This window comes from Oncorhynchus kisutch, linkage group LG12 (genome assembly GCF_002021735.2).
Source record: "Oncorhynchus kisutch isolate 150728-3 linkage group LG12, Okis_V2, whole genome shotgun sequence".
NCBI classification, from domain to species: Eukaryota; Metazoa; Chordata; class Actinopteri; order Salmoniformes; family Salmonidae; genus Oncorhynchus; species Oncorhynchus kisutch.
This window is the reverse complement of record NC_034185.2, coordinates 989072-1016203: the sequence shown is the minus strand read 5'-3', so window position 1 is coordinate 1016203 and position 27132 is coordinate 989072. Positions and strand designations below refer to the sequence as shown.

General features: G+C 45.1%; 1 protein-coding gene across 8 annotated transcripts in view; it reads right to left on the bottom strand.

Annotated features, from left to right (window-relative positions):
- Window positions 1-981: 981 nt before the first annotated feature.
- Window positions 982-27132, bottom strand: part of LOC109881384 (microtubule-associated protein RP/EB family member 3-like) — a 44787-nt gene continuing 18636 nt past the window's right edge. For 7 of the 8 annotated variants that reach the window (XM_031836711.1, XM_031836715.1, XM_031836708.1 and 4 more), the window contains 5 exons: window positions 24390-24546; window positions 14213-14346; window positions 8810-8962; window positions 3628-3680; window positions 982-3505 (listed from right to left, as the gene is read on the bottom strand). In XM_031836711.1, the coding sequence (XP_031692571.1) occupies window positions 3630-3680; window positions 8810-8962; window positions 14213-14346; window positions 24390-24546 (495 nt within the window). In that variant the 3' untranslated portion in view covers window positions 982-3505; window positions 3628-3629. Of the gene's footprint in view, window positions 3506-3627; window positions 3681-4353; window positions 4448-8809; window positions 8963-14212; window positions 14347-24389; window positions 24547-27132 lie in introns of all 8 variants that reach the window. The other variant, XR_004211826.1, reaches the window with a different exon arrangement.

Below are 27132 nucleotides of genomic sequence, written 5' to 3'. Positions count from 1 at the left end.
TGTTTAGAAGCTTCTTGGACTTAGACTTGATGCTCCAGTACCGCTTGCCATGCAGTAGCAGAGAGAAGTCTATGACTAGGGTGGCTGGAGTTTTTGACAATTTTTAGGGCCTTCCTCTGACACCGCCTGGGATAGAGGTCCTGGATGGCAGGAACCTTGGCCCCAGTGATGTACTGGGCCGTATGCACTACCCTCTGTAGTGCCTTCCGGTCGGAGGCCGAGCAGTTGCCGAGCAGTTGCCGTACCAGGCAGTGATGCAACCATGCTCTCGATGGTGCAGCTGTATAAACTTTTGAGGATCTGAGGACCCATTCCAAATCTTTTCAGTCTCCTGAGGGGGAATAGGTTTTGTCGTACCCTCTTCACGACTGTCTTGGTGTGTTTGGACCATGTTAGTTTGTTGGTGATGTGGACACGAAGGAACTTGAAGCTCTCAATCTGCTCCACTACAGCCCCGTCGATAAGAATGGGGGCGTTCTCTGTCCTCTTTTTCGTGAGTCCACAATCATCTCCTTTGTCTTGATCACGTTGAGGGAGAGGTTGTTGTCCTGGCATTACATGGCCAGGTCTCTGATCTCCTCCCTATAGGCTGTCTCGTCGTTGATCAGGCCTACCACTGTTGTGTCATCAGCAAAATGAATGATAGTGTTGGAGTCGTTTTTCTCTGCCCCTTTTCTCTGCTTTTGCCAACGCTATTTCTTTCTCTCTGTGTGCCCAGTGAGGGCTGGATGTGTTCCAGGGAGCCAGGGTAGACTGTGGAGAGGTCACACGGTATAGCGCTGATATATGCAGCGCTATACCGTGAATGCAGTCTCTGCTAACACAGGAACATTGCCTTTAAACTTCTATCGCACTGTAGCGCAGCTATTCAGCACTACGGATTGAATCGAGCACTGAATCTAGGCCTGTGTGTGTGTCATAGACGTAAGGTGTGTGTCTGTCTGTGTGTGTCCACTCCTACAATAAGAGTCGACCAGTCTATTCCTTCTGGTTTTGAACCCATCTCTTTATTCAGCATCGTAATAAAATGACAAACATTGCATGTCTATCACAGGGCTGCCATGACAACCAGGGGCAGCTGTCAGTCACCACTAAGTCCTGCTCCCCATCACCATGACAGAGACTGTGGTGTTTTTAACACAGTGCAACATGTCAACAACAACACGTCAACAACCCCCCAAAAAAACTCTAAATCAAAGACAGCAGCTAAAACAATAATCCACATTCACCCATTAGTATCTATGGTATAGTAGTGTGTTTTTGTTCATTCATATAGCTTCATAATAAAAGCCTTCTCTGGGTAATAAATAGATTCACATTAACCACCTTGTTAACCTGTTAGCCACTCCATGTTTATGCTAACTAACTCCACATTCAAAACAATACAACAATTTAACCCAGGGTGAATTCAGTGGTTAACACCCGCAGACTGTTGCAGACAGTTGAGTCTGTCAGTTGAGTCTGTTCTACTGTAATCCAGTTCTGAATGTTATATAACGTTGCTCCCTGCTGAATAGAGACCCCTGCTTCCTGCTGGCCTCACCCAATCACCTTACATGTAGGTTTCTGGATCATTCTGATTGGTTTGTTTTGCTTCCATTGGTGCAAGCTTCTCCACCCTCCCTTATCCAATCCAGAGTTCGGAAGGAACGGAAAATAACCGCTAAAGAAATAAAATCATGCCGTCTGGTTAATCGCTTCTTTACAACAGGCTGTTTCCCTGACGACAGAGTGACTTGACAACTGACAACATGGTGGTGCTGCTGAGCCCATATTATTAATGCAGGGACTGATGACTGATATGTGTATGGTAGGCAGAGGCCGAGCCCTAATGCTGAACTGGGCCAGTGAGTCAGTGGAGTGAGTCTCTTTCCAATATGAGAGAAGCATGCGAGACTTGGTTCTGGGTTCAGAGATGATGGAGTTTGATGTGTGACCTGCATCTATAGGGAGAGGGCTCTATAGAGCCATACTTTGTGCTAACAACCTGACATCTCCTTTACACTAGCCATTAGCCTAGCACCCTGCTAACACCTCCCATACAGATTAACCAAAGATTTTTTATAACTAACCCAAGATAGACAGGAGTCTGTCATTTCCAATGGGAGCAAATAAACCATAGTGGGCAGAGCCAACCACGAGCTAGTGAGATCCTATTGGCACATTCTGGCATTTATTTGCATATTTCCATTAGGGAACGCCTACTCTGAAGTGCGTGTGTGCAATAACTCAATTCACCCTTACACTTTTTCTAAACAACACAATACTTCGAAACTTTCGTAAAGGATAAATTCTACAAAACGCAGTACACTCTGCTTGTTACAGATTCTAGTTTGGGAAACAGAAAAACTGTAGAGGTCAAATGTTTCATTGATGAGAAAATTTGCAGAATGTCAGCCAAAATACTTCTCCCACTGCCGGCCACTGTGCTTCATCTCATCACCATATTTGGTAGAGCTAGCTATTAGCCTAGCATCCTGCTAACAACGCCCATACAGATGAACTGTTCAGAGCTAGCTATTAGCCTAGCATCCTGCTAACAACGCCCATACAGAGGCGCTGTTCAGAGCTAGCTAGTAGCCTAGCATCCTGCTAACAATGCCCATTCAGATGAACTGTCCGGAGCAGACATGTCTTGGGGGGTGGTTGGGAGAGGATGGGAGAAGAGAAGGGGAAGGATGAGAATCTTGAAGAGGTGATCCACGGAGGGAAGTGGTGCAGAGAAAGGAGGTATGGAGTGGTGCAGAGAAAGGAGGTATGGAGTGGTGCAGAGAAAGGAGGCGTGGAGTGGTGCAGAGAAAGGAGGCGTGGAATGGTGCAGAGAAAGGAGGCGTGGAGTGGTGCAGAGAAAGGAGGTATGGAGTGGTGCAGAGAAAGGAGGCGTGGAGTGGTGCAGAGAAAGGAGGCGTGGAGTGGTGCAGAGAAAGGAGGCGTGGAGTGGTGCAGAGAAAGGAGGCGTGGAATGGTGCAGAGAAAGGAGGCGTGGAGTGGTGCAGAGAAAGGAGGCGTGGAGTGGTGCAGAGAAAGGAGGCGTGGAGTGGTGCAGAGAAAGGAGGCGTGGAGTGGTGCAGAGAAAGGAGGCGTGGAGTGGTGCAGAGAAAGGAGGCGTGGAGTGGTGCAGATAAAGGAGGCGTGGAGTGGTGCAGAGAAAGGAGGCGTGGAGTGGTGCAGATAAAGGAGGCGTGGAGTGGTGCAGAGAAAGGAGGCGTGGAGTGGTGCAGAGAAAGGAGGCGTGGAGTGGTGCAGAGAAAGGAGGCGTGGAGTGGTGCAGAGAAAGGAGGCGTGGAGTGGTGCAGAGAAAGGAGGCGTGGAGTGGTGCAGATAAAGGAGGCGTGGAGTGATGCAGAGAAAGGAGGCGTGGAGTGGTGCAGATAAAGGAGGTGTGGAGTGGTGCAGAGAAAGGAGGCGTGGAGTGGTGCAGAGAAAGGAGGCGTGTTTAGTATTCTTCTTGGTCTCCCTGTGGCGCCTCCTCCACCTTGTCGTACTCTGGCGCCATGAAGCCATCCTAAAACACACACATGCACACAGAGGTCAGACAGAGGTCAGGGGCTGGCTGGGGGTGTGTAAGTGTGTGTGCATGTGAAAAGTTGTGTGAATGGTGTGTGTGTAATTATTAATTTTATTCACCTTTAGTGATCAGGTAAGTTGTCTGAGAAGGTATTCTCTTTCTCAACCTCGCCCTGGGGAAGATTTACAGGGGAGAGGTGGAGAGGAGAGGGGGAGAGGAGGCGGAGGAGAGGGGGAGAATTACAATGGAGAGGGGGAGAGGTACAGAAGAGAGGAGGGGGGAGAGTTACAGGGGAGAGGTGGAGAGGGGGAGAGTTGTAACCTAGCTGGTAACCTGGTAACCTAGCTGGTAAGCTAGCTGGCAACCTAGCTGGTAACCTAGCTGGTAACCTAGCTGGTAGCCTAGCTGGTAACCTAGCTGGTAACCTAGCTGGTAACCTAGCTGGTAGCCTAGCTGGTAGCCTAGCTGGTAACCTAGCTGGTAACCTAGCTGGTAACCTAGCTGGTAACCTAGCTGGTAGCCTAGCTGGTAGCCTAGCTGGTAACCTAGCTGGTAGCCTAGCTGGTAGCCTAGCTGGTAACCTAGCTGGTAACCTAGCTGGTAACCTAGCTGGTAACCTAGCTTCATACACTTATAGGGGAACTTGAGTGTTTTATAACTTGAGTCAATGGGCGAGTTATAATCCATGGAAAGCCGTTTAGACGACATTTATGGTGAGGAACCTTCTAACGTCAAGTTGTAAAACACTGAACTTCACAACACTCATAAAAAACAAACAAAACAAACAATGGTTAGTATGACTATTAAACAGTTTGTTAATATTTTAATAGCTTGATTAATTCTACCTCCTATTTTGAACATGACTTTTAGAAGCTTCTAGTTGATGGAGCAGCAGCTCCTCCTGTAGGACTGTGTGTAATCACAGGACACCGCCCTCTACTGTGGATGGCAATATACAGCGCATTCAGAAGGTATTCAGACCCCTTCACGTTTTTCACATTTTGTTACGTTACAGTCTTCTTCTAAAATACATTAAATACATGTGTTTTTCTCATCAATCTACACACAATACCCCATCATGACATCACAATACCCCGTCATGACATCACAATACCCCGTCATGACATCACAATACCCCATCATGACATCACAATACCCCATCATGACATCACAATACCCCATCATGACATCACAATACCCCATCATGACATCACAATACCCCATCATGACATCACAATACCCCATCATGACATCACAATACCCCATCATGACATCACAATACCCCATAATGATAATTTTTGCAAATGTATTAAAAATAAGAAACATAAATCCCTTATTTACATAGGTATTCAGACACTTTGCAATGAAACTCGAAATTGAGCTCAGGTGCATCCTGTTTCCGTTGATCATCCTTGAGATGTTTCTACAACTTGATTGGAGTCCACCTGATATAAATTAAATTGATTGGATATGATTTTGGGCTCCCGAGAGGCGCAGCGGTCTAAGGCACTGTATCTCAATGCTAGAGGTGTCACTACAAACCCTGGTTTGATTCCAGGCTGTATTACAACCAGCCGTGATTGGGAGTCCCATAGGGCGGAACACAATTGTCCCAACATTGTCCGGGTTTGGCCAGGTTAGGCCGTCATTATAAATAAGAATTTGTACTTAACTGACTTGCCTAGTTAAATTAAGGTTAAATAAAAAACCATTTTTGGGGAAGGGAACACAACTGTCTATATAAGGTCCAAAAACCAAGCCATGAGGTCGAAGGAATTGTCCGTAGAGCTCCGAGACAGGATTGTGTCGAGGCACAGATCTGGGGAAGGGTACCAAAACATTTCTGCAACATTGAAGGTCCCCAAGAACACAGTGGCCTCCATAATTCTTAAATAGAAGAAGTTTGGAACCACCGAGACTCTTCCTAGAGCTGGCCACCCGGCCAAACTGAGCAATTGGGGGAGAAGGTCCTTGGTCAGGGAGGTGGCCAAGAACCCAATGGTCATTCTGACAGAGCTCCAGAGTTCCTCTGTGGAGATGGGAGAACCTTCCAGACGGATAACCATCTCTGCAGCACTCCACCAATCAGGCCTTTATGGTAGAGTGGCCAAAAAGAAGCCACTCCTCAGTAAAAGGCACATGACAGCCCGCATGACAGTTTGCCAAAAGGCACCTAAAGGACTCTCAGACCATGAGAAACAAGTTTATCTGGAATGATGAAACCAAGATGGAACTCTTTGGCCTAAATGACAAGCGTCACATCTGGAGGAAACCTGGCACCATCCCTACAGTGAAGCATGGTGGTGGCAGCATCATGCTGTGGGGATGTTTTTCAGCGGCAGGGACTGGGGGACTAGTCAGGATGGAGGGAAAGATGAATGGAGGAAAGTAGAGATCCTTGATGAAAACCTGCTCCAGAGTGCTCAGGACCTCAGACTGGGGCGAAGGTTCACCTTCCAACAAGACAACGACACAAAGCACACAGCCAAGACAACGCAGGAGTGGATTCGGGACTCTGAATGTCCTTGAATGACCAAGCCAGAGCCCGGACTTGAACCCGATTTAACATCTCTAGAGATATCTGAAAGTAGCTGTGCAGCGATACTCATCTAACCTGACAGAGCTTGAGAGGATCTGCAGAGAAGAATGGGAGGAACTCCCCAAATACAGGTGTACCAAGCTTGTAGAGTCATACCCAAGAAGACTCCAGGCTGTAATCGCTGCCAAAGGTGCTTCAACAAAGTACTGAGTAAAGGGTCTGAATACTAATGTAAATGTAATATTTCAGTTTTACATTTTTTATAAGTTGCCAAAATGTCTAAACACCTGTTTATGCTTTGTCATTATGGGGTATTGTGATGTCCTTATGGGGTATTGTGATGTCCTTATGGGGTATTGTGATGTCATTATGGGGTATTGTGATGTCCTTATGGGGTATTGTGATGTCATTATGGGGGTATTGTGATGTCCTTATGGGGTATTGTGATGTCATTATGGGGTATTGTGATGTCATTATGGGGGTATTGTGATGTCATTATGGGGGTATTGTGATGTCATTATGGGGGTATTGTGATGTCCTTATGGGGGTATTGTGATGTCCTTATGGGGTATTGTGATGTCATTATGGGGTATTGTGATGTCATTATGGGGTATTGTGATGTCCTTATGGGGTATTGTGATGTCCTTATGGGGTATTGTGATGTCCTTATGGGGTATTGTGATGTCCTTATGGGGTATTGTGATGTCCTTATGGGGTATTGTGATGTCATTATGGGGTATTGTGATGTCATTATGGGGTATTGTGATGTCATTATGGGGTATTGATGTCATTATGGGGGTATTGTGATGTCATTATGGGGGTATTGTGATGTCCTTATGGGGTATTGTGATGTCCTTATGGGGTATTGTGATGTCCTTATGGGGGTATTGTGATGTCCTTATGGGGGTATTGTGATGTCATTATGGGGGTATTGTGATGTCATTATGGGGGTATTGTGATGTCATTATGGGGGTATTGTGATGTCATTATGGGGGTATTGTGATGTCATTATGGGGGTATTGTGATGTCATTATGGGGGTATTGTGATGTCATTATGGGGGTATTGTGATGTCATTATGGGGGTATTGTGATGTCATTATGGGGGTATTGTGATGTCATTATGGGGGTATTGTGATGTCATTATGGGGTATTGTGATGTCATTATGGGGTATTGTGATGTCCTTATGGGGTATTGTGATGTCCTTATGGGGTATTGTGATGTCCTTATGGGGTATTGTGATGTCCTTATGGGGTATTGTGATGTCCTTATGGGGTATTGTGATGTCCTTATGGGGTATTGTGATGTCCTTATGGGGTATTGTGATGTCCTTATGGGGTATTGTGATGTCCTTATGGGGTATTGTGATGTCATTATGGGGTATTGTGATGTCATTATGGGGTATTGTGATGTCATTATGGGGTATTGTGATGTCATTATGGGGTATTGTGATGTCATTATGGGGTATTGTGATGTCCTTATGGGGTATTGTGATGTCCTTATGGGGTATTGTGATGTCCTTATGGGGTATTGTGATGTCCTTATGGGGTATTGTGATGTCCTTATGGGGTATTGTGATGTCCTTATGGGGTATTGTGATGTCCTTATGGGGTATTGTGATGTCCTTATGGGGTATTGTGATGTCATTATGGGGTATTGTGATGTCATTATGGGGTATTGTGATGTCATTATGGGGTATTGTGATGTCCTTATGGGGTATTGTGATGTCCTTATGGGGTATTGTGATGTCATTATGGGGTATTGTGATGTCCTTATGGGGTATTGTGTGTAGATCGATGAGGGGGAAAAAACAATCCTATACATTTTAGAATAAGGCTGTGATGTAACGAAATGTTTTAAAAAGTCGAGGGGTACTTTTTCTGAATACTTTCCGAATGCCATGCTGTATATAGTGTGTGTTTCAACATACACAAGTACAGTACCAGTCAAAAGTTCTGTGTGTGTGTGTTTTATCCAGTGTGTGTGTGTGTGTTTTATCCAGTGTGTGTCTGTTTTATTCAGTGTGTGTGTATTACTCAGTGTGTGTGTTTTATTCAGTATGTGTGTCTGTTTTATCCATTGTGTGTGTATTACTCAGTGTGTGTGTGTGTGTTTTATCCAGTGTGTGTCTGTTTTATTCAGTGTGTGTGTATTACTCAGTGTGTGTGTTTTATTCAGTATGTGTGTCTGTTTTATTCAGTGTGTGTGTATTACTCAGTGTGTGTGTTTTATTCAGTATGTGTGTCTGTTTTATCCATTGTGTGTGTATTACTCAGTGTGTGTGTGTGTGTGTGTCTGTTTTATCCAGTGTGTGTGTGTGTGTGTGTGTGTGTGTGTGTGTGTGTCTGTTTTATCCAGTGTGTGTGTGTGTGTCTGTTTTATCCAGTGTGTGTGTGTGTGTGTGTCTGTTTTATCCAGTGTGTGTGTGTGTGTGTGTCTGTTTTATCCAGTGTGTGTGTGTGTGTGTGTGTGTGTGTGTGTCTTATTCAGTGTGTGTGTTTTATCCAGTGTGTGTGTGTGTGTTTTATCCAGTGTGTGTGTTTTATCCCGTGTGTGTGTGTGTGTCTTATTCAGTGTGTGTGTGTGTGTTTTATCCAGTGTGTGTGTGTGTGTTTTATCCAGTGTGTGTGTGTGTGTTTTATCCAGTGTGTGTGTGTTTTATCCTGTGTGTGTGTGTCTTATTCAGTGTGTGTGTGTGTTTTATCTAGTGTGTGTGCATTTTATCCAGTGTGTGTGTGTGTTTTATTCAGTGTGTGTGTCCTACCTCAGTAGCGTACAGTATATCCATGATCTTGGAGAGTGTTGGGCTGGCGTTGGTCTCATTCTCCTGACAGATCAACTCGATGTCTCTCAGCTTACTGAAGTAGAAATCTCTCTCTTTCTCCAGACCATCCACCGTCAGCTTCAGATCCAACATCTACACACACACACACACACACACACACACACACACACACACACACACACACACACACACACGAAGAGGTAGAGAGAGAGAAGGGGGAGGCAGAGGTAAGAGCACCTAATAAGAGCACCTCCTCCCAGCTGCCCACTGCTCTGAGGATAGGAAACACTGTCACCACCGATAAATCCACTATAATTGAGAATATCAATAAGATTTTTCTACGGCTGGCCTTGCTTTCCACCTGGCTACCCCTACCCCGGTCAACTGCCGGCACCCCCCACAGCAACTCCAAGCCTCCCCCATTTCTCCTTCACCCAAATCCAGATAGCTGATGTTCTGAAAGAACTGCAAAATCTGGACCCCTACAAATCAGCCGGGCTAGACAATCTGGACCCTTTCTTTCTAAAACTATAATTAAACTAAAATTATCTCCCGAAAATGTTGCAACCCCTATTTCTAGCCTGTTCAACCTCTCTTTTGTATCGTCTGAGATCCCAAATAATTGTAAAGCTGCAGGAGAACCTTCTCCGCTATGCAATCTGGTTTCCGAGCTGGTCATGGGTGCACCTCAGCCACGCTCAAGGTCCTAAACGATATCATAACCACCATCGATAAAAGACAGTACTGTGCAGCCGTCTTCATTGACCTGGCCAAGGCTTTCGACTCTGTCAATCACCACATCCTCATCGGCAGACTCAACAGCCTTGGTTTCTCAAATGATTGCCTCGCCTGGTTCACCAACTACTTCTCAGACAGAGTTCAGTGTGTCAAATCGGAGGGTCTGTTGTCCGGGCCTCTGGCAGTTTCTATGGGGGTACCACAGGGTTCAATTCTTGGGCCAACTCTCTTCTCTGTATACATCAATGATGTCGCTCTTGCTCCTGGTGAGTCTCTGATCCACCTCTACGCAGACGACACCATTCTTTAAACTTCTGGCCCTTCTTTGGCACTGTGTCAACAAACCTCCAAACAAGCTTCAATGCCATACAACTCTCCTTCCGTGGCCTCCAACTGCTCTTAAATACAAGTAAAACTAAATGCATGCTTTTCAACCGATCGCTGCCTGCACCTGCACCTGCCCGCCCGTCCAGCATCACTACTCTGGACGGTTCTGACTTAGAATATGTGGAAAACTACAAATACCTAGGTGTCTGGTTAGACTGTAAACTCTCCTTCCAGACTCACATTAAGTATATCCAATCCCAAATTTAATCGAGAATCGGCTTCCTATTTCACAACAAAGCATACTTCATCATGCTGCCAAACATACCCTCGTAAAACTGACCATTCTACCGATCCTCGACTTCGGCAATGTCATTTACGAAATAGTCTCCAACTCTACTCAGCAAATTGGATGCGGTCTATCACAGTGCCATCCGTTTTGCCACCAAAGCCCCATATACTACCCACCACTACGACCTGTATGCTCTCGTTGGCTGGCCCTCGCTTCATACTCGTCGCCAAACCCACTGGCTCCAGGTCATCTATAAGTCTTTGCTAGGTAAAGTACCCGCCTTATCTCAGCTCACTTGTCACCATAGCAGCACCCACTCGTAGCACGCGCTCCAGCAGGTATATGTCACTGGTCACCCCCAAACCCTTTGGCTGCCTTTCCTTCCAGTTCTCTGCTAACAATGACTGGAACAAATTGAAAAAGAATCACTGAAACTTGAGACTCATATCTCCCTCACTAGCTTTAAGCACCAGCTGTCAGAGCAGCTCAGACCACTGCTCCTATGCATAGCCCATCTGTAAACAACCCATCTACCTACCTCATCCCCAAACTGTATTTATTTAGCTCCTTTGCACCCCAGTATATCTACTTGCACAATCATCTTCTGCACATCTACCATTCCAGTGTGTAATTGCTAAATTGTAATTACTTCGCCACTATGGCCTATTTATTGCCTTAACTCCCTTATCTTACCTCATTTGCACTCACTGTATATATATTTTTATACTGTATTATTGACTGTATGTTTGTTTTACTCCATGTGTAACTCTGTGTTGTTGTTTGTGTCGCAAAGCTTTGCATTATCTTGGCCAGGTCGCAATTGTAAATGAGAACTTGTTCTCAACTGGCCTACCTGGTTAAATAAAGGTGTTCTCAACTAGCCTACCTGGTTAAATAAAGGTGTTCTCAACTAGCCTACCTGGTTAAATAAAGGTGTTCTCAACTAGCCTACCTGGTTAAATAAAGGTGTTCTCAACTAGCCTACCTGGTTAAATAAAGGTGTTCTCAACTAGCCTACCTGGTTAAATAAAGGTGTTCTCAACTGACCTACCTGGTTAAATAAAGGTGTTCTCAACTGGCCTACCTGGTTAAATAAAGGTGTTCTCAACTGGCCTACCTGGTTAAATAAAGGTGTTCTCAACTGGCCTACCTGGTTAAATAAAGGTGTTCTCAACTGACCTACCTGGTTAAATAAAGGTGTTCTCAACTGACCTACCTGGTTAAATAAAGGTGTTCTCAACTGGCCTACCTGGTTAAATAAAGGTGTTCTCAACTGGCCTACCTGGTTAAATAAAGGTGTTCTCAACTAGCCTACCTGGTTAAATAAAGGTGTTCTCAACTGACCTACCTGGTTAAATAAAGGTGTTCTCAACTAGCCTACCTGGTTAAATAAAGGTGTTCTCAACTGACCTACCTGGTTAAATAAAGGTGTTCTCAACTGACCTACCTGGTTAAATAAAGGTGTTCTCAACTGGCCTACCTGGTTAAATAAAGGTGTTCTCAACTGACCTACCTGGTTAAATAAAGGTGTTCTCAACTAGCCTACCTGGTTAAATAAAGGTGTTCTCAACTAGCCTACCTGGTTAAATAAAGGTGTTCTCAACTGGCCTACCTGGTTAAATAAAGGTGTTCTCAACTGACCTACCTGGTTAAATAAAGGTGTTCTCAACTGACCTACCTGGTTAAATAAAGGTGTTCTCAACTGGCCTACCTGGTTAAATAAAGGTGTTCTCAACTAGCCTACCTGGTTAAATAAAGGTGTTCTCAACTAGCCTACCTGGTTAAATAAAGGTGTTCTCAACTAGCCTACCTGGTTAAATAAAGGTGTTCTCAACTAGCCTACCTGGTTAAATAAAGGTGTTCTCAACTAGCCTACCTGGTTAAATAAAGGTGTTCTCAACTAGCCTACCTGGTTAAATAAAGGTGTTCTCAACTAGCCTACCTGGTTAAATAAAGGTGTTCTCAACTAGCCTACCTGGTTAAATAAAGGTGTTCTCAACTAGCCTACCTGGTTAAATAAAGGTGTTCTCAACTAGCCTACCTGGTTAAATAAAGGTGTTCTCAACTAGCCTACCTGGTTAAATAAAGGTGTTCTCAACTAGCCTACCTGGTTAAATAAAGGTGTTCTCAACTAGCCTACCTGGTTAAATAAAGGTGTTCTCAACTAGCCTACCTGGTTAAATAAAGGTGTTCTCAACTGGCCTACCTGGTTAAATAAAGGTGTTCTCAACTAGCCTACCTGGTTAAATAAAGGTGTTCTCAACTAGCCTACCTGGTTAAATAAAGGTGTTCTCAACTAGCCTACCTGGTTAAATAAAGGTGTTCTCAACTAGCCTACCTGGTTAAATAAAGGTGTTCTCAGCTGGCCTACCTGGTTAAATAAAGGTGTTCTCAACTAGCCTACCTGGTTAAATAAAGGTGTTCTCAACTAGCCTACCTGGTTAAATAAAGGTGTTCTCAACTAGCCTACCTGGTTAAATAAAGGTGTTCTCAACTAGCCTACCTGGTTAAATAAAGGTGTTCTCAACTGGCCTACCTGGTTAAATAAAGGTGTTCTCAACTAGCCTACCTGGTTAAATAAAGGTGTTCTCAACTAGCCTACCTGGTTAAATAAAGGTGTTCTCAACTAGCCTACCTGGTTAAATAAAGGTGTTCTCAACTAGCCTACCTGGTTAAATAAAGGTGTTCTCAACTAGCCTACCTGGTTAAATAAAGGTGTTCTCAACTAGCCTACCTGGTTAAATAAAGGTGTTCTCAACTAGCCTACCTGGTTAAATAAAGGTGTTCTCAACTAGCCTACCTGGTTAAATAAAGGTGTTCTCAACTAGCCTACCTGGTTAAATAAAGGTGTTCTCAACTAGCCTACCTGGTTAAATAAAGGTGTTCTCAACTAGCCTACCTGGTTAAATAAAGGTGTTCTCAACTAGCCTACCTGGTTAAATAAAGGTGTTCTCAACTAGCCTACCTGGTTAAATAAAGGTGTTCTCAACTAGCCTACCTGGTTAAATAAAGGTGTTCTCAACTAGCCTACCTGGTTAAATAAAGGTGTTCTCAACTAGCCTACCTGGTTAAATAAAGGTGTTCTCAACTAGCCTACCTGGTTAAATAAAGGTGTTCTCAACTAGCCTACCTGGTTAAATAAGGTGTTCTCAACTAGCCTACCTGGTTAAATAAAGGTGTTCTCAACTAGCCTACCTGGTTAAATAAAGGTGTTCTCAACTAGCCTACCTGGTTAAATAAAGGTGTTCTCAACTAGCCTACCTGGTTAAATAAAGGTGTTCTCAACTAGCCTACCTGGTTAAATAAAGGTGAAATAAAATAAATATATAATAAAAAAGGAAGCTGTGTGTGTGTGTGTGTGTGTGTGTGTGTGTGTGTGTAAGAGAGTGTGTGTGTGTATGAGTGTGTGTGTGTGTGTGTGTGTGTGTGTGTGTGTGTGTGTGTGTGTAAGAGAGTGTGTGTGTGTATGAGTGTGTGTGTGTGTGTGTGTGTGTGTAAGAGAGTGTGTGTGTGTATGAGTGTGTGTGTGTGTGTGTGTGTGTGTATGAGTGTGTGTGTGTGTGTGTGTGTGTGTGTGTGTGTGTGTGTGTGTGTGTGTAAGAGAGTGTGTGTGTGTATGAGTGTGTGTGTGTGTGTGTGTGTGTGTAAGAGAGTGTGTGTGTGTATGAGTGTGTGTGTGTGTGTGTGTAAGAGAGTGTGTGTGTGAGAGTGTGTAAGAGAGTGTGTGAGAGAGAGTGTGTGCGTATGTGTGAGAGAGTGTGTGCGTATGTGTGAGAGAGAGTGTGTGCGTATGTGTGAGTGTGTGCGTATGTGTGAGTGTGTGCGTATGTGTGAGAGAGAGTGTGTGCGTATGTGTGAGAGAGAGTGTGTGCGTATGTGTGAGAGAGAGTGTGTGCGTATGTGTGTGTGAGTGTGTGCGTATGTGTGAGTGTGTGCGTATGTGTGAGTGTGTGCGTATGTGTGAGTGTGTGCGTATGTGTGAGTGTGTGCGTATGTGTGAGTGTGTATGTGTGTGTGTGTGTGTGTACCTGCTGGTTCAGTTCTAGGATCTCAGCGTCTGATGGTCTGGTTGCTCTAGTGGGCATCGCCCTGCGGATGGAGGCAGAGTTTATCTGCCTGGAGGGGGCTGTCTTGGTCACTGTGGGAGATGTCCTCTGGGGGCCTGGAAACACAGCCAATCAGAACCAAGCCTCTCAGCAGCACCCAATCAACAGCTAGCAACATTACTGCCAGGACATTGAGCAGGAAACCAGATTCATTGACCCTAATTACAGTTGGGGGACGTCTGTTACACTGTTAACTCATTAGGTTAGAGGAGACTGGAGCTGTTAACTCATTAGGTTAGAGGAGACTGGGGCTGTTAACTCATTAGGTTAGAGGAGACTGGGGCTGTTAACTCATTAGGTTAGAGGAGACTGGGGTCACACTGTTAACTCATTAGGTTAGAGGAGACTGGGTCTGTTAACTCATTAGGTTAGGGGAGACTGGGTCTGTTAACTCATTAGGTTAGAGGAGACTGGGGCTGTTAACTCATTAGGTTAGAGGAGACTGGAGCTGTTAATTCATTAGGTTAGGGGAGACTGGGGCTGTTAACTCATTAGGTTAGAGGAGACTGGGTCTGTTAACTCATTAGGTTAGGGGAGACTGGGTCTGTTAACTCATTAGGTTAGAGGAGACTGGGGCTGTTAACTCATTAGGTTAGAGGAGACTGGGGTCACACTGTTAACTCATTAGGTTAGGGGAGACTGGGGCTGTTAACTCATTAGGTTAGAGGAGACTGGCGTCACCCTGTTACCTCATTAGGTTAGGGGAGACTGGGGCTGTTAACTCATTAGGTTAGAGGAGACTGGGTCTGTTAACTCATTAGGTTAGAGGAGACTGGGTCTGTTAACTCATTAGGTTAGAGGAGACTGGGGCTGTTAACTCATTAGGTTAGAGGAGACTGGGTCTGTTAACTCATTAGGTTAGAGGAGACTGGGGTCACACTGTTAACTCATTAGGTTAGGGTAGACTGGGTCTGTTAACTCATTAGGTTAGAGGAGACTGGGGCTGTTAACTCATTAGGTTAGGGGAGACTGGGTCTGTTAACTCATTAGGTTAGGGGAGACTGGGTCTGTTAACTCATTAGGTTAGGGGAGACTGGGTCTGTTAACTCATTAGGTTAGGGGAGACTGGGTCTGTTAACTCATTAGGTTAGGGGAGACTGGGTCTGTTAACTCATTAGGTTAGGGGAGACTGGGTCTGTTAACTCATTAGGTTAGGGGAGACTGGGTCTGTTAACTCATTAGGTTAGGGGAGACTGGGTCTGTTAACTCATTAGGTTAGGGGAGACTGGGTCTGTTAACTCATTAGGTTAGAGGAGACTGGGGCTGTTAACTCATTAGGTTAGAGGAGACTGGGGCTGTTAACTCATTAGGTTAGAGGAGACTGGGGCTGTTAACTCATTCGGTTAGAGGAGACTGGGGTCACACTGTTAACTCATTAGGTTAGTGGAGACTGGGGTCACACTGTTAACTCATTAGGTTAGGGGAGACTGGGGCTGTTAACTCATTAGGTTAGAGGAGACTGGGGTCACACTGTTAACTCATTAGGTTAGAGGAGACTGGGGCTGTTAACTCATTAGGTTAGGGGAGACTGGGGCTGTTAACTCATTAGGTTAGGGGAGACTGGGTCTGTTAACTCATTAGGTTAGGGGAGACTGGGTCTGTTAACTCATTAGGTTACTGGAGACTGGGTCTGTTAACTCATTAGGTTAGGGGAGACTGGGTCTGTTAACTCATTAGGTTAGGGGAGACTGGGTCTGTTAACTCATTAGGTTAGGGGAGACTGGGTCTGTTAACTCATTAGGTTAGGGGAGACTGGGTCTGTTAACTCATTAGGTTAGAGGAGACTGGGGCTGTTAACTCATTAGGTTAGAGGAGACTGGGGCTGTTAACTCATTAGGTTAGAGGAGACTGGGGCTGTTAACTCATTAGGTTAGAGGAGACTGGGGTCACCCTGTTAATTCATTAGGTTAGAGGAGACTGGGGTCACCCTGTTAATTCATTAGGTTAGGGGAGACTGGGGCTGTTAACTCATTAGGTTAGGGGAGACTGGGTCTGTTAACTCATTAGGTTAGGGGAGACTGGGGCTGTTAACTCATTAGGTTAGAGGAGACTGGGGTCACACTGTTAACTCATTAGGTTAGCGGAGACTGGGGTCACCCTGTTAACTCATTAGGTTAGAGGAGACTGGGGCTGTTAACTCATTAGGTTAGAGGAGACTGGCGTCACCCTGTTAATTCATTAGGTTATAGGAGACTGGGGCTGTTAACTCATTAGGTTAGAGCAGTGGTTCCCAAAGGTTTTGTAGTCCTATACCACTTCAAACATTCAACCTCCAACTGCGTAACCCCTCTAACACCAGGGTCAGCTGTACCCCCTCTAGCACCAGGGTCAGCTGTACCCCCTCTAGCACCAGGGTCAGCTGTACCCCCTCTAGCACCAGGGTCAGCTGTACCCCCTCTAGCACCAGGGTCAGCTGTAACCCCTCTAGCACCAGGGTCAGCTGTAACCCCTCTAGCACCAGGGTCAGCTGTAACCCCTCTAGCACCAGGGTCAGCTGTACCCCCTCTAGCACCAGGGTCAGCTGTAACCCCTCTAGCACCAGGGTCAGCTGTAACCCCTCTAGCACCAGGGTCAGCTGTAACCCCTCTAGCACCAGGGTCAGCTGTAACCCCTCTAGCACCAGGGTCAGCTGTAACCCCTCTAGCACCAGGGTCAGCTGTAACCCCTCTAGCACCAGGGTCAGCTGTAACCCCTCTAGCACCAGGGTCAGCTGTAACCCCTCTAGCACCAGGGTCAGCTGTACCCCCTCTAGCACCAGGGTCAGCTGTACCCCCTCTAGCACCAGGGTCAGCTGTACCCCCTCTAGCACCAGGGTCAGCTGTAACCCCTCTAGCACCAGGGTCAGCTGTAACCCCTCTAGCACCAGGGTCAGCTGTAACCCCTCTAGCACCAGGGTCAGCTGTAACCCCTCTAGCACCAGGGTCAGCGTCACACACACACACTATACGATACATTTATTAAACATAAGAACGAGTGTGAGTTGTCACAATCCGGCTCGTGGGAAGTGACAAAGATCTCTTTTAGGACCAGGGCACAAATAATAATATAACAATAATTAACCATCTTGCATTTAAAACCTTATTTGTTCATTGAAAATTGTGAATAACTCACCACAGGTTAATAAGAAGGTTGTGCTTGAAAGGATGCACATAACTCTGCAATGTTGGGTTGTATTGGAGAGAGTCTCAGTCTTAAAATCATTTTCCACACACATCTGTGCCTGTATTTAGTTTTCATGCTAGTGAGGGCCGAGAATCCACTCTCACATAGGTACGTGGTTGCAAAGGGCATCAGTGTCTTAACAGCACGATTTGCCAAGGCAGGATACTCTGAGCGCAGCCCAATCCAGAAATAAGGCAGTGGCTTCTGATTAAATTAAATTTTCACAGAACCGCTTGTTGCAACGTCGATGAGTCTCTCTTGTTCAGATATCGTTAACTGGACTGGAGGCAGGTTGTTTGTGTCATCCGATTGTCTGTGTCATCCATTTCGGGAAAGTACCTGCGTAATTGCGCACTCAACTCACTCAGGTGCTTCGCTATATCACATTTGACATTGTCCGTAAGATTGAGTTCATTTGCACACAAAAAAATATATAAAATGGTGGAAAGACCTGTGTGTTGTCCTTGTTAATGCAGACAAGAGCTCCAACTTCTTAATCATAGCCTCAATTTTGTCCCGCACATTGAATATAGTTGCGGAGAGTCCCTGTAATTCTAGATACAGATCATTCAGGTGAGAAGAATATCACCCAGGCCAGTCGTGTGAGAAACCTGTCATCATGCAAGCTGTCAGACACGTGAAAATTATGGTCAGTAAATAAAACTTTCACAAGTTTAAAAAAATGTGTCAATACTTTGCCCCTAGATAACCAGTGCACTCCTGTATGTTGTAAAAGCGTTACATGGTCGCTGCTCATATCATTGCATAGAGCAGAAAATACACGCGTTCAGGGGCCTTGCTTTAACAAAGTTAAGCATTTTCACAGTGGTGTCCAGAACGTCTTTCAAGCCGTCAGGCATTCCCTTGGCAGCAAGATCCTCTCGGTGGATGCTGCAGTGACCCAAGTGGTGTTGGGAGCAACTGCTTGCACGCGCGTTACCACTCCACTATGTCTCCCTGTCATGGCTTTTGCACCATCAGTACAGATACCAACACATCTTGACCACCAAAGTCCATTTGATGTCACAAAGCTGTCCAGTACATTAAAAATATCCTCTCCTGGTTTCCAGAAGAGGAGGTCTTCCTTAATTGACCCCCCCATAAACGTTACAGACGGATACCAGGAGCTGTGTCAGGACCGCCACGTCTGTTGTCTCATCCAGCTGTAATGCATAGAATTCACTGGCTTGTATGCGAAGCAGCCATTTCTGCGGCAGCAGGAAGAATGAAGTCGTCCACAATAGTATGGGCTTGCCTGTCCTAGCCACTCGGTAGCTCACCATATAAGATCCTTCTATCCCCTTCTTACTAACTGTATCTGGTGCTTTTATACATGTCTTACTACTCAAAAGGCTTCTTTATTCTAGCTCAGAAAACACGGGAGTGAAGGTTTCATCAAGTTGTGAGATAGTACTTTTGCACATTATCCCAATATATTTGAACCCCAAATCAATGTAGTTCTCATCATATTTGCACCTCTTCGATGGTCCAACGTCCCTGTCTGTTGTTAGGTGCTTTCCCGGGTAAGGGGTCAGTAGCTTGGTGCTTTCCTGGGTAAGGGGGCAGTAGCTTGGTGCTTTCCTGGGTAAGGGGGCAGTAGCTTGGTGCTTTCCTGGGTAATGGGGCAGTAGCTCTTCGGCTGCATCAGATTCACAGCTGTCAGTGTCCATGCTAGCTGGGCTAACAACAAATGTAGAATTACTGATGCTAGCATTGGATGTGCTCGTGGAAGCAGAACAACTTGTGTCGTCGACAGGTGCAGTACTGCTGGTAATAGCAGTACTAGCAATATGGCCTTACTTTTTTAAAACAATTTATCAATTTTCGAGCAAACTGAATGAGCAGCAGCTACGTTTGGCTACATTGTGTTGTTATTTCGCTGAACACTAGATGGTTTCATTTTATTTTTGGCAGTGAAACGAGGTTACTCAAGCAAGAAAAAGACCTCCAAATGTATAGCCCTTTCTGAAAATATAAATGTACTGTTTGAAAATGTGAAGAAACATTTTTAAAAAATTATGTTACGGCATTGCGTGTTTGGGAATACCTGACTTAGAGCAACAGCAGAAGAACCAACACAAAAAAAACACAGCAAAACAACAACAGGTTCCAGAACAAACATTTATAATAATAATAATTACAACACTCAGAATGAAAACAGAACCACAGACTGATGGGATGGTATGGGAGGGAGGGGAGGGAGGGAGGGAGGGAGGGAGGGAGGGAGGGAGGGAGGGAGGGAGGGAGGGAGGGAGGGAGGGAGGGAGGGAGGGGAGGGAGGGAGGGAGGGAGGGAGGGAGGGAGGGAGGGAGGGAGGGAGGGAGGGAGGGAGGGAGGGAGGGTAGTCGAAACATACAGGGGCCATACTTGTGAACAATAGAAGATTTTGAATGTAAATGAAATGTAATCAATTTCTCTGTCTCAAAATGCGCATCAGCCAATTAAAATCGTTGCTATACTTGGACCTGATAGAACGCTACATTGTAACTGGTCCCATCAGTTACAATGTAGCCACATGTTAGCCCTATGCTAATCATAACAGATGACAGTGATTATTTCCTGGAACAAGTTCTGCATCAGCCAATTACAAATGTTGACATACACTATATATACAAAATTATGTAGACATCCCTTCAAATTTGTGGATTCGGCTATTTCAGCCAACCCATTGCTGACAGGTGTATAAAATTGAGCCCACAGACGCCATGCAATCTCCATAGACAAACAATGGCAGTAGAATGGCTTTACTGAAGAGCTCCGTGGCACCGTCATAGGATGCCAACTTTCCAACAAGTCAGTTCATCACATATCTGTCCTGCTAGAGCTGCCCCGGTCATCTGTAAGTATTGTTACTGTGAAGTGGTAACATCTAGGAGCAACAACGGCTCAGCCGCGAATTGGTAGGCCACACAAGCTCACAGAACGGGACAGCCGAGTGCTAAACTGCCTCTGGAAGCAACGTCAGCACAAGAACTGTTGAGAGCTTCATGAAATGGGTTTCCATGGCCGAGCAGTCATTGCACCATGCGCAATGCCAAGCGCCGACTGGAGTGGTGTAAAGCTCACCGTCATTGGACTCTGGAGCAGTGGAAACGTGTTCTCTGGAGTGATGAATCACGCTTCACCATCTGGCAGTCCGATGGAAGGATATGAGTTTGGCGGATGCCAAGAGAACGCTACCTGCCCACATGCCAACTGTAAAGTCTGGTGGAGGAGGAATAATGGTCTGAGACAGTTTTTCATGGTTCGTGCTAGGCCCCTTAGTTCCAGGAAAATCTTAACGCTACAGCATACAATGACATTCTAGATGATTATGTGCTTCCAACATTGTAGCAACAGTTTGGGGAAGGTCCTTTCCTGTTTAAGCATGACAATGCCTCCGTGTACAAAACGAGGTCCATACAGAAATGGTTTGTCGAGATCGGTGTGGAAGAACTTGACCGTCCTGCACAGAGCCCTGACATCAACCCCATCAAACCCCTTTGGGATGAATTGGAACGCCGACAGCGAGCCAGGCCTAATCGCCCAGCATCATCAGTGCCCGACCTCACTAATGCTCTTGTGGCTGAATGGAAGCAAGTCCCCGCAGCAACGTCCCAACATCTAGTGGAAAGCCTTCCCAGAAGAGTGGAGGCTGTTATAGCAGCAAAGGGGGATCAACTCCATATTAACCTCATATTTTTTGCCTATGATTTTTGAATGAGCTGTTGGACCAGCAAGTGTCCACATACTGTCGGTAATAGAGTGTAGATGGAAAGCAGTGCAGTAACACCTGTCAATCAACACATCCTACTGCACTGTAGACCTGTTAATAAGGTGGTAACACAGATCATTCAGGGTTTTCAGGGTGTTGTCATAGTGACAACTGCAAATACTACTTCATTGTAATGAATTAATGAAAACTAATTCAAAAACTTCCTCGCTGATCAAGAGATTTTTATTTTTTGAATGTTTGTGAACTCCTTTCAGTGTTGAGGAGTTCAACTGGTTAGGGGTTCAAGCAGCGAAGCGCCTTTCCATTCACCTTCACACCCCTGGATCAGACCACACTCAATCATAAGACCTTATTGAAGAGATGAGTCTTCAATAAAGACTTAAAAGTCAAGACCTAGTCGGCGCCTCTCACATGGCTAGGGTATGACTGTACGTACATACACCAACCAGAAGCCATGGATTACAGGCAACATTCGCACTGAGCTAAAAGGGTAGAGCTGCCGCTTTAAAAGGAGTGGGACTATAACCCGGAAGCTTATAAGAAATCGCGCTATGCCCTCCGATGAACCATCAAACAGGCAAAACGTCAATACAGGGCTAAGATTGAATCATACTACACTGGCTCTGATGCTCGTCTTATGTTTTTTTTTTTTATTATTTATTTTACCTTTATTTAACCAGGCAAGTCAGTTAAGAACACATTCTTATTTTCAATGACGGCCTGGGAACAGTGGGTTAACTGCCTGTTCAGGGGCAGAACAACAGATTTGTACCTTGTCAGCTCGGGGGTTTGAACTCGCAACCTTCCGGTTAATAGTCCAACGCTCTAACCACTAGGCTACGCTGCCGCCCCTGTGGCAGGGCTTGCAAACTATTAAAGACTACAAAGGGAAGCACAGCCAAGAGCTGTCCAGTGACACGAGCCTACCAGACGAGATAAATCACTTCTATGCTCGCTTCAAGGCAAGTAACACTGAAACATGCATCAGATGTTCCGGACGACTGTGTGATCATGCTAACCGGAGCCGATGTGAGTAAGACCTTTCAACAGGTCAACATTCACAAGGCCGCAGGGCCAGACGGATTACCAGGACGTGTATTCCGAACATGCGCTGACTAACTGGCAAGTGTCTTCACTGACATTTTCAACTTCTCCCTGTCCGAGTGTGTAATACCAACATGTTTCAAGCAGACCACCATAGTCCCTGTGCCCAAGAACACCTGCCTAAATGACTACCGACACGTAGCACTCACATCTGTAGACATGAAATGCTTTGAAAGGCTGGTCATGGCTCAAATCAACACCATTTATCCTAGAAACCCTAGACCCACTCCAATTTGCATAACGCACCAACAGATCCACAGATGATACAATCTCTATTCATTGACTATAGCTCAGTGTTCAACACCATAGTGCACTCAGAGCTCATCACTAAGCTAAGGACCCTGGGACTAAACACCTCCCTCTGCAACTGGATCCTGGACTTCCTGATGGGCCGCCCCCAGGTGGTAAGGGTAGGTAACAACACATCCGCCACACTGATCCTCAACACAGGGGCCCCTCAGGGGTGCGTGCTCAGTCCCCTCCTGTACTCCCTGTTCACTCATGACTACACGGCCAGGCACTACTCCAACACCATCATTACGTTTGCTGATGCCACAATAGTGGGAGGCCTGATCACAGACAACAATGCCTATAGGGAGGAGGTCAGAGACCTGACTGTGTGGTGCAAGGACAATAACCTCTTCCCTCAACGTGATCCCCCATTCTCATTGATGGGGCTGTAGTAGAGCAGGTTAAGAGCTTCAAGTTCTTTGGCGTCCACATCACCAAAAAACTAACAATGGTCGAAGCACACCAAGACAGTTGTGAAAAGGGCACGACAAAACCTATTCCCCCTCAGGAGACTGACAAGATTTGGCATGGGTCCTCAGATCCTCAAAAGGTTATACAGCTGCATCACCGCCTGGTATGGCAACTGCTTGGCCTCCGACCACAAGGTATTACAGGGTACATTACAGGTGCCAAGCTTCCTGCCATCCAGGACCTCAATACCAGGCGGTGTCAGAGGAAGGCCCTAAAAATTGTCATGGACTCCAGCCACCCTAGTCATAGACTGTTCTCTCTGCTACCCCACAACAAGCAGTACTGGAGAGCCAAGTCTAGGTCTAAGAGGCTTCTAAATAGCTTCTACCCCCAAGCCATAAGACTCCTGAACAACTAATCAAATGGCCACCCAGACTATTTGCATTGCCCCACCCCCCCTCTTTTACACTGCTGCTACTCTCTGTTTATTATCTATGCATAGTCACTTTAATAACTCTACCTACTTGTACATATTACCTCAACTAACCGGTGCCTCGACACATTGACTGTACCGGTACTGCCTGTATATATATATATATATATATTTTTTTTTTAACCTTTATTTTACTAGGCAAGTCAGTTAAGAACAAATTCTTATTTTCAATGACAGCGCAAACTGGCCCTAACCAGAATTGAAAGAAGTGGGCAGATCGGCTGTACCGACTTCAGACGAGTCCCAGAGGGTCGTAGAGCAAAATTAAGAAAACCATCGTGTGACTTTCATTATAGTTTGTATGCCAAACTGTTTGGACACTACAGAAGATTTTGTGAGAAGACTTATTTTCGGGATGTCTCATGGCCAGACAAACAGTGCTCTAGCCTTGTTACCATTCACCGCAGATGGGGAAGTGTGACATAGCGGATGTGTTGGATTGAGACGCAGCCAACGCAAACAAACAGATGGTATCAAACACATCAAGCACGTGGCTTCTATTCCATTGACTCCATTCCAGACATTATTATGAGCCATCCTCCCCTCAGATGCCTCCTCTCGGGCTAACGTATGCCAGGTTATCTGATGGGACCAGCTACAATATAGTATTCTATGACGTGCAAGTTTGGGATGGGTTGAGATATACTTTATTAACCCTTCACCAGCCTCTACTGGGATGATCTGAGACAGAGATATACTTTATTAACCCTTCACCAGCCTCTCTACTGGGATGGTCTGAGACAGAGAGATACTTTATTCACCCTTCACCAGCCTCTACTGGGATGATCTGAGACATGCGCATTTTGAGAAACTGGCCCACACACACAGAATGGAGGAAGAGGAGAGTCGTTTGGGTTTGTGGATAATGAGTTGACCTGGTCAGAGGCGTTGGAGGAGGTGATGACAAGAGGGTGTGTTTGTACCTGGGTTGGGTGAGGGGGCGCCCTCCTGCCCCTGGCGTGTGGCCACAGGGTCATACTCCTTCCCGTCGTAGTTGGCATCAAAAAACTTCTTAAACCATTGGATGAACTCAAAGTTATCCTGAAACCTCCCCTTCACCAGCCTCTCTACTGGGATGATCTGAGACAGAGAGACAGAGAGATACTTTATTCATCCTTCACCAGCCTCTACTGGGATGATCTGAGACAGAGAGATACTTTAACCCTTCACTAGTCTCTCTACTGGGATGATCTGAGACAGAGATACTTTATTCACCCTTCACCAGCCTCTACTGGGATGATCTGAGACAGAGAGATACTTTAACCCTTCACCAGCCTCTACTGGGATGATTTGAAACAGAGAGATACTTTATTAACCCTTCACCAGCCTCTACTGGGATGGTCTGACACAGAGAGAGATACTTTAACCCTTCACCAGCCTCTACTGGGATGGTCTGAGACAGAGAGATACTTTAACCCTTCACCAGCCTCTACTGGGATGGTCTGAGACAGAGAGATACTTTATTCACCCTTCACCAGCCTCCCTACTGGGATGGTTGAGAAAGAGCGAGCGAGAGAGAGACAGAGGGGGGGGACACAGAGAGACAGAGGGGGACGACACAGAGACAGAGGGGGACGACACAGAGACACACTACCCACAAAATGAGGTGGAAACTGAGCTGCACCTCCTAACATCCTGCCAAATGTATGACCATATTAGAGACACATATTTCCCTCAGATTACACAGATCCAAAGAATTAGAAAACAAACCCAATTTTGATAAAGTCCCATATCTACTGGGTGAAATCCCACAGTGTGCCATCACAGCAGCAAGATGTGTGACCTGTTGCCATAAGAAAAGGGCAACCAGTGAAGAACAAACACCATTGTAAATCCAACCTATATTTATGTTTATTTATTTTCCCTTTTGTACTTTAAAATGTCTTTATTATTTTGGAATGTTTGCTGTTCATTTGTATTATTTATTTCACATAGGTAACATAGGTTTAACTAGGTAAAATTGTGTCACTTCTCTTGCAACAGAGTCAGGGTATATGCAGCAGTTTGGGCCGCCTGGCTCGTTGCGAACTGTGTGTAGACTATTTCTTCCTAACAAAGACAGCCAACTTCGCCAAACGGGGGATGATTTAACAATCGTTGGACGACTGTACCGAACCATAAACATCAATGCCTTTCTTAAAATCAATACACAGAAGTATATATTTTTAAACCTGCATATTTAGCTAAAATAAATCCAGGTTAGCAGGCAATATTAACCAGGTGAAATTGTGTCATTTCTCTTGCATTCATTGCACACATAGTCAGGGTATATGCAACAGTTTGGGCCGCCTGGCTCGTTGCAAACAAATTTTCCAGATTTGTACTTAATTATGACATAACATTGAAGGTTGTACAATGTAACAGCAATATTTAGACTTAGGGATGCCACCAATTAGATAAAATACGGAACAGTTCCGTATTTACTTTGCCATCATGGCCTTTTTTGCCTTTACCTCCCTTCTCACCTCATTTGCTCACATTGTATATAGACTTGTTTATACTGCATTATTGACTGTATGTTTGTTTTTACTCCATGTGTAACTCTGTGTCGTTTTATCTGTCGAACTGCTTTGCTTTATCTTGGCCAGGTCGCAATTGTAAATGAGAACTTGTTCTCAACTTGCCTACCTGGTTAAATAAAGGTGAAATAAATAAATAAAAACATTTCACTGAAAGAATAAACGTTTTTTTCCCGAAATGATAGTTTCCGGATTCGACCATATTAATGACCAAAGGCTCGTATTTCTGTGTGTTATTATGTTATAATTAAGTCTATGATTTGATATTTGATAGAGCAGTGTGACTGAGCGATGGTAGGCACCAGCAAGCTCATAAGCATTCATTCAAACAGCACTTTCGTGCGTTTTGCCAGCAGCTCTTCGCAATGTTTCAAGCATTGCGCTGTTTATGACTTCAAGCCGATCAACTCCCGAGACTAGGCTGGTGTAACCGATGTGAAATGGCTAGCTAGTTAGCGGGGTGCACGCTAATAGCGTTTCAATCGGTGACGTCACTCGCTCTGAGACTTGGAGTAGTTGTTCCCCTTGTCCTGCAAGGGCCGCGGCTTTTGTGGAGCGATGGGCAACGATGCGTCAAGGGTGGCTGTTGTCGATGTGTTCCTGGTTCGAGCCCAATGTAGGGCCGAGGAGAGGGACGGAAGCTATACTGTTACACTAGCAATACTAATGTGCCTATAAGAACATCCAATAGTCAAAGGAATATGAAATACAAATGGTGTGGAGAGAAATAGTCCTATAATTCCTATAATAACTACAACCTAAAACTTGTTACCTGGGAATATTGAAGACTCATGTTAAAAGGAACCACCAACTTTCATATGTTCTCATGTTCTGAGCAAGGAACTTAAATGTTAGCTTTTTTACATGGCACATATTGCACTTTTACTTTCTTCTCCAACACTTTGTTTTTGCATTATTTAAACGAAATTGAACATGTTTCATTATTTATTTGAGGCTAAATTGATTTTATTGATGTATTATATTAAGTTAAAATAAGTGTTAATTTAGTATTGTTGTAATTGTCATTATTACAAATAAATTAAATTAAAATTAAAATTGGACGTTTAATTGGTATCGGTTTTGTTTTGGTCCTCCAATAAATCGGTATCGGCATTGAAAAATCATAACCGGCCGACCTCTAGTTTGT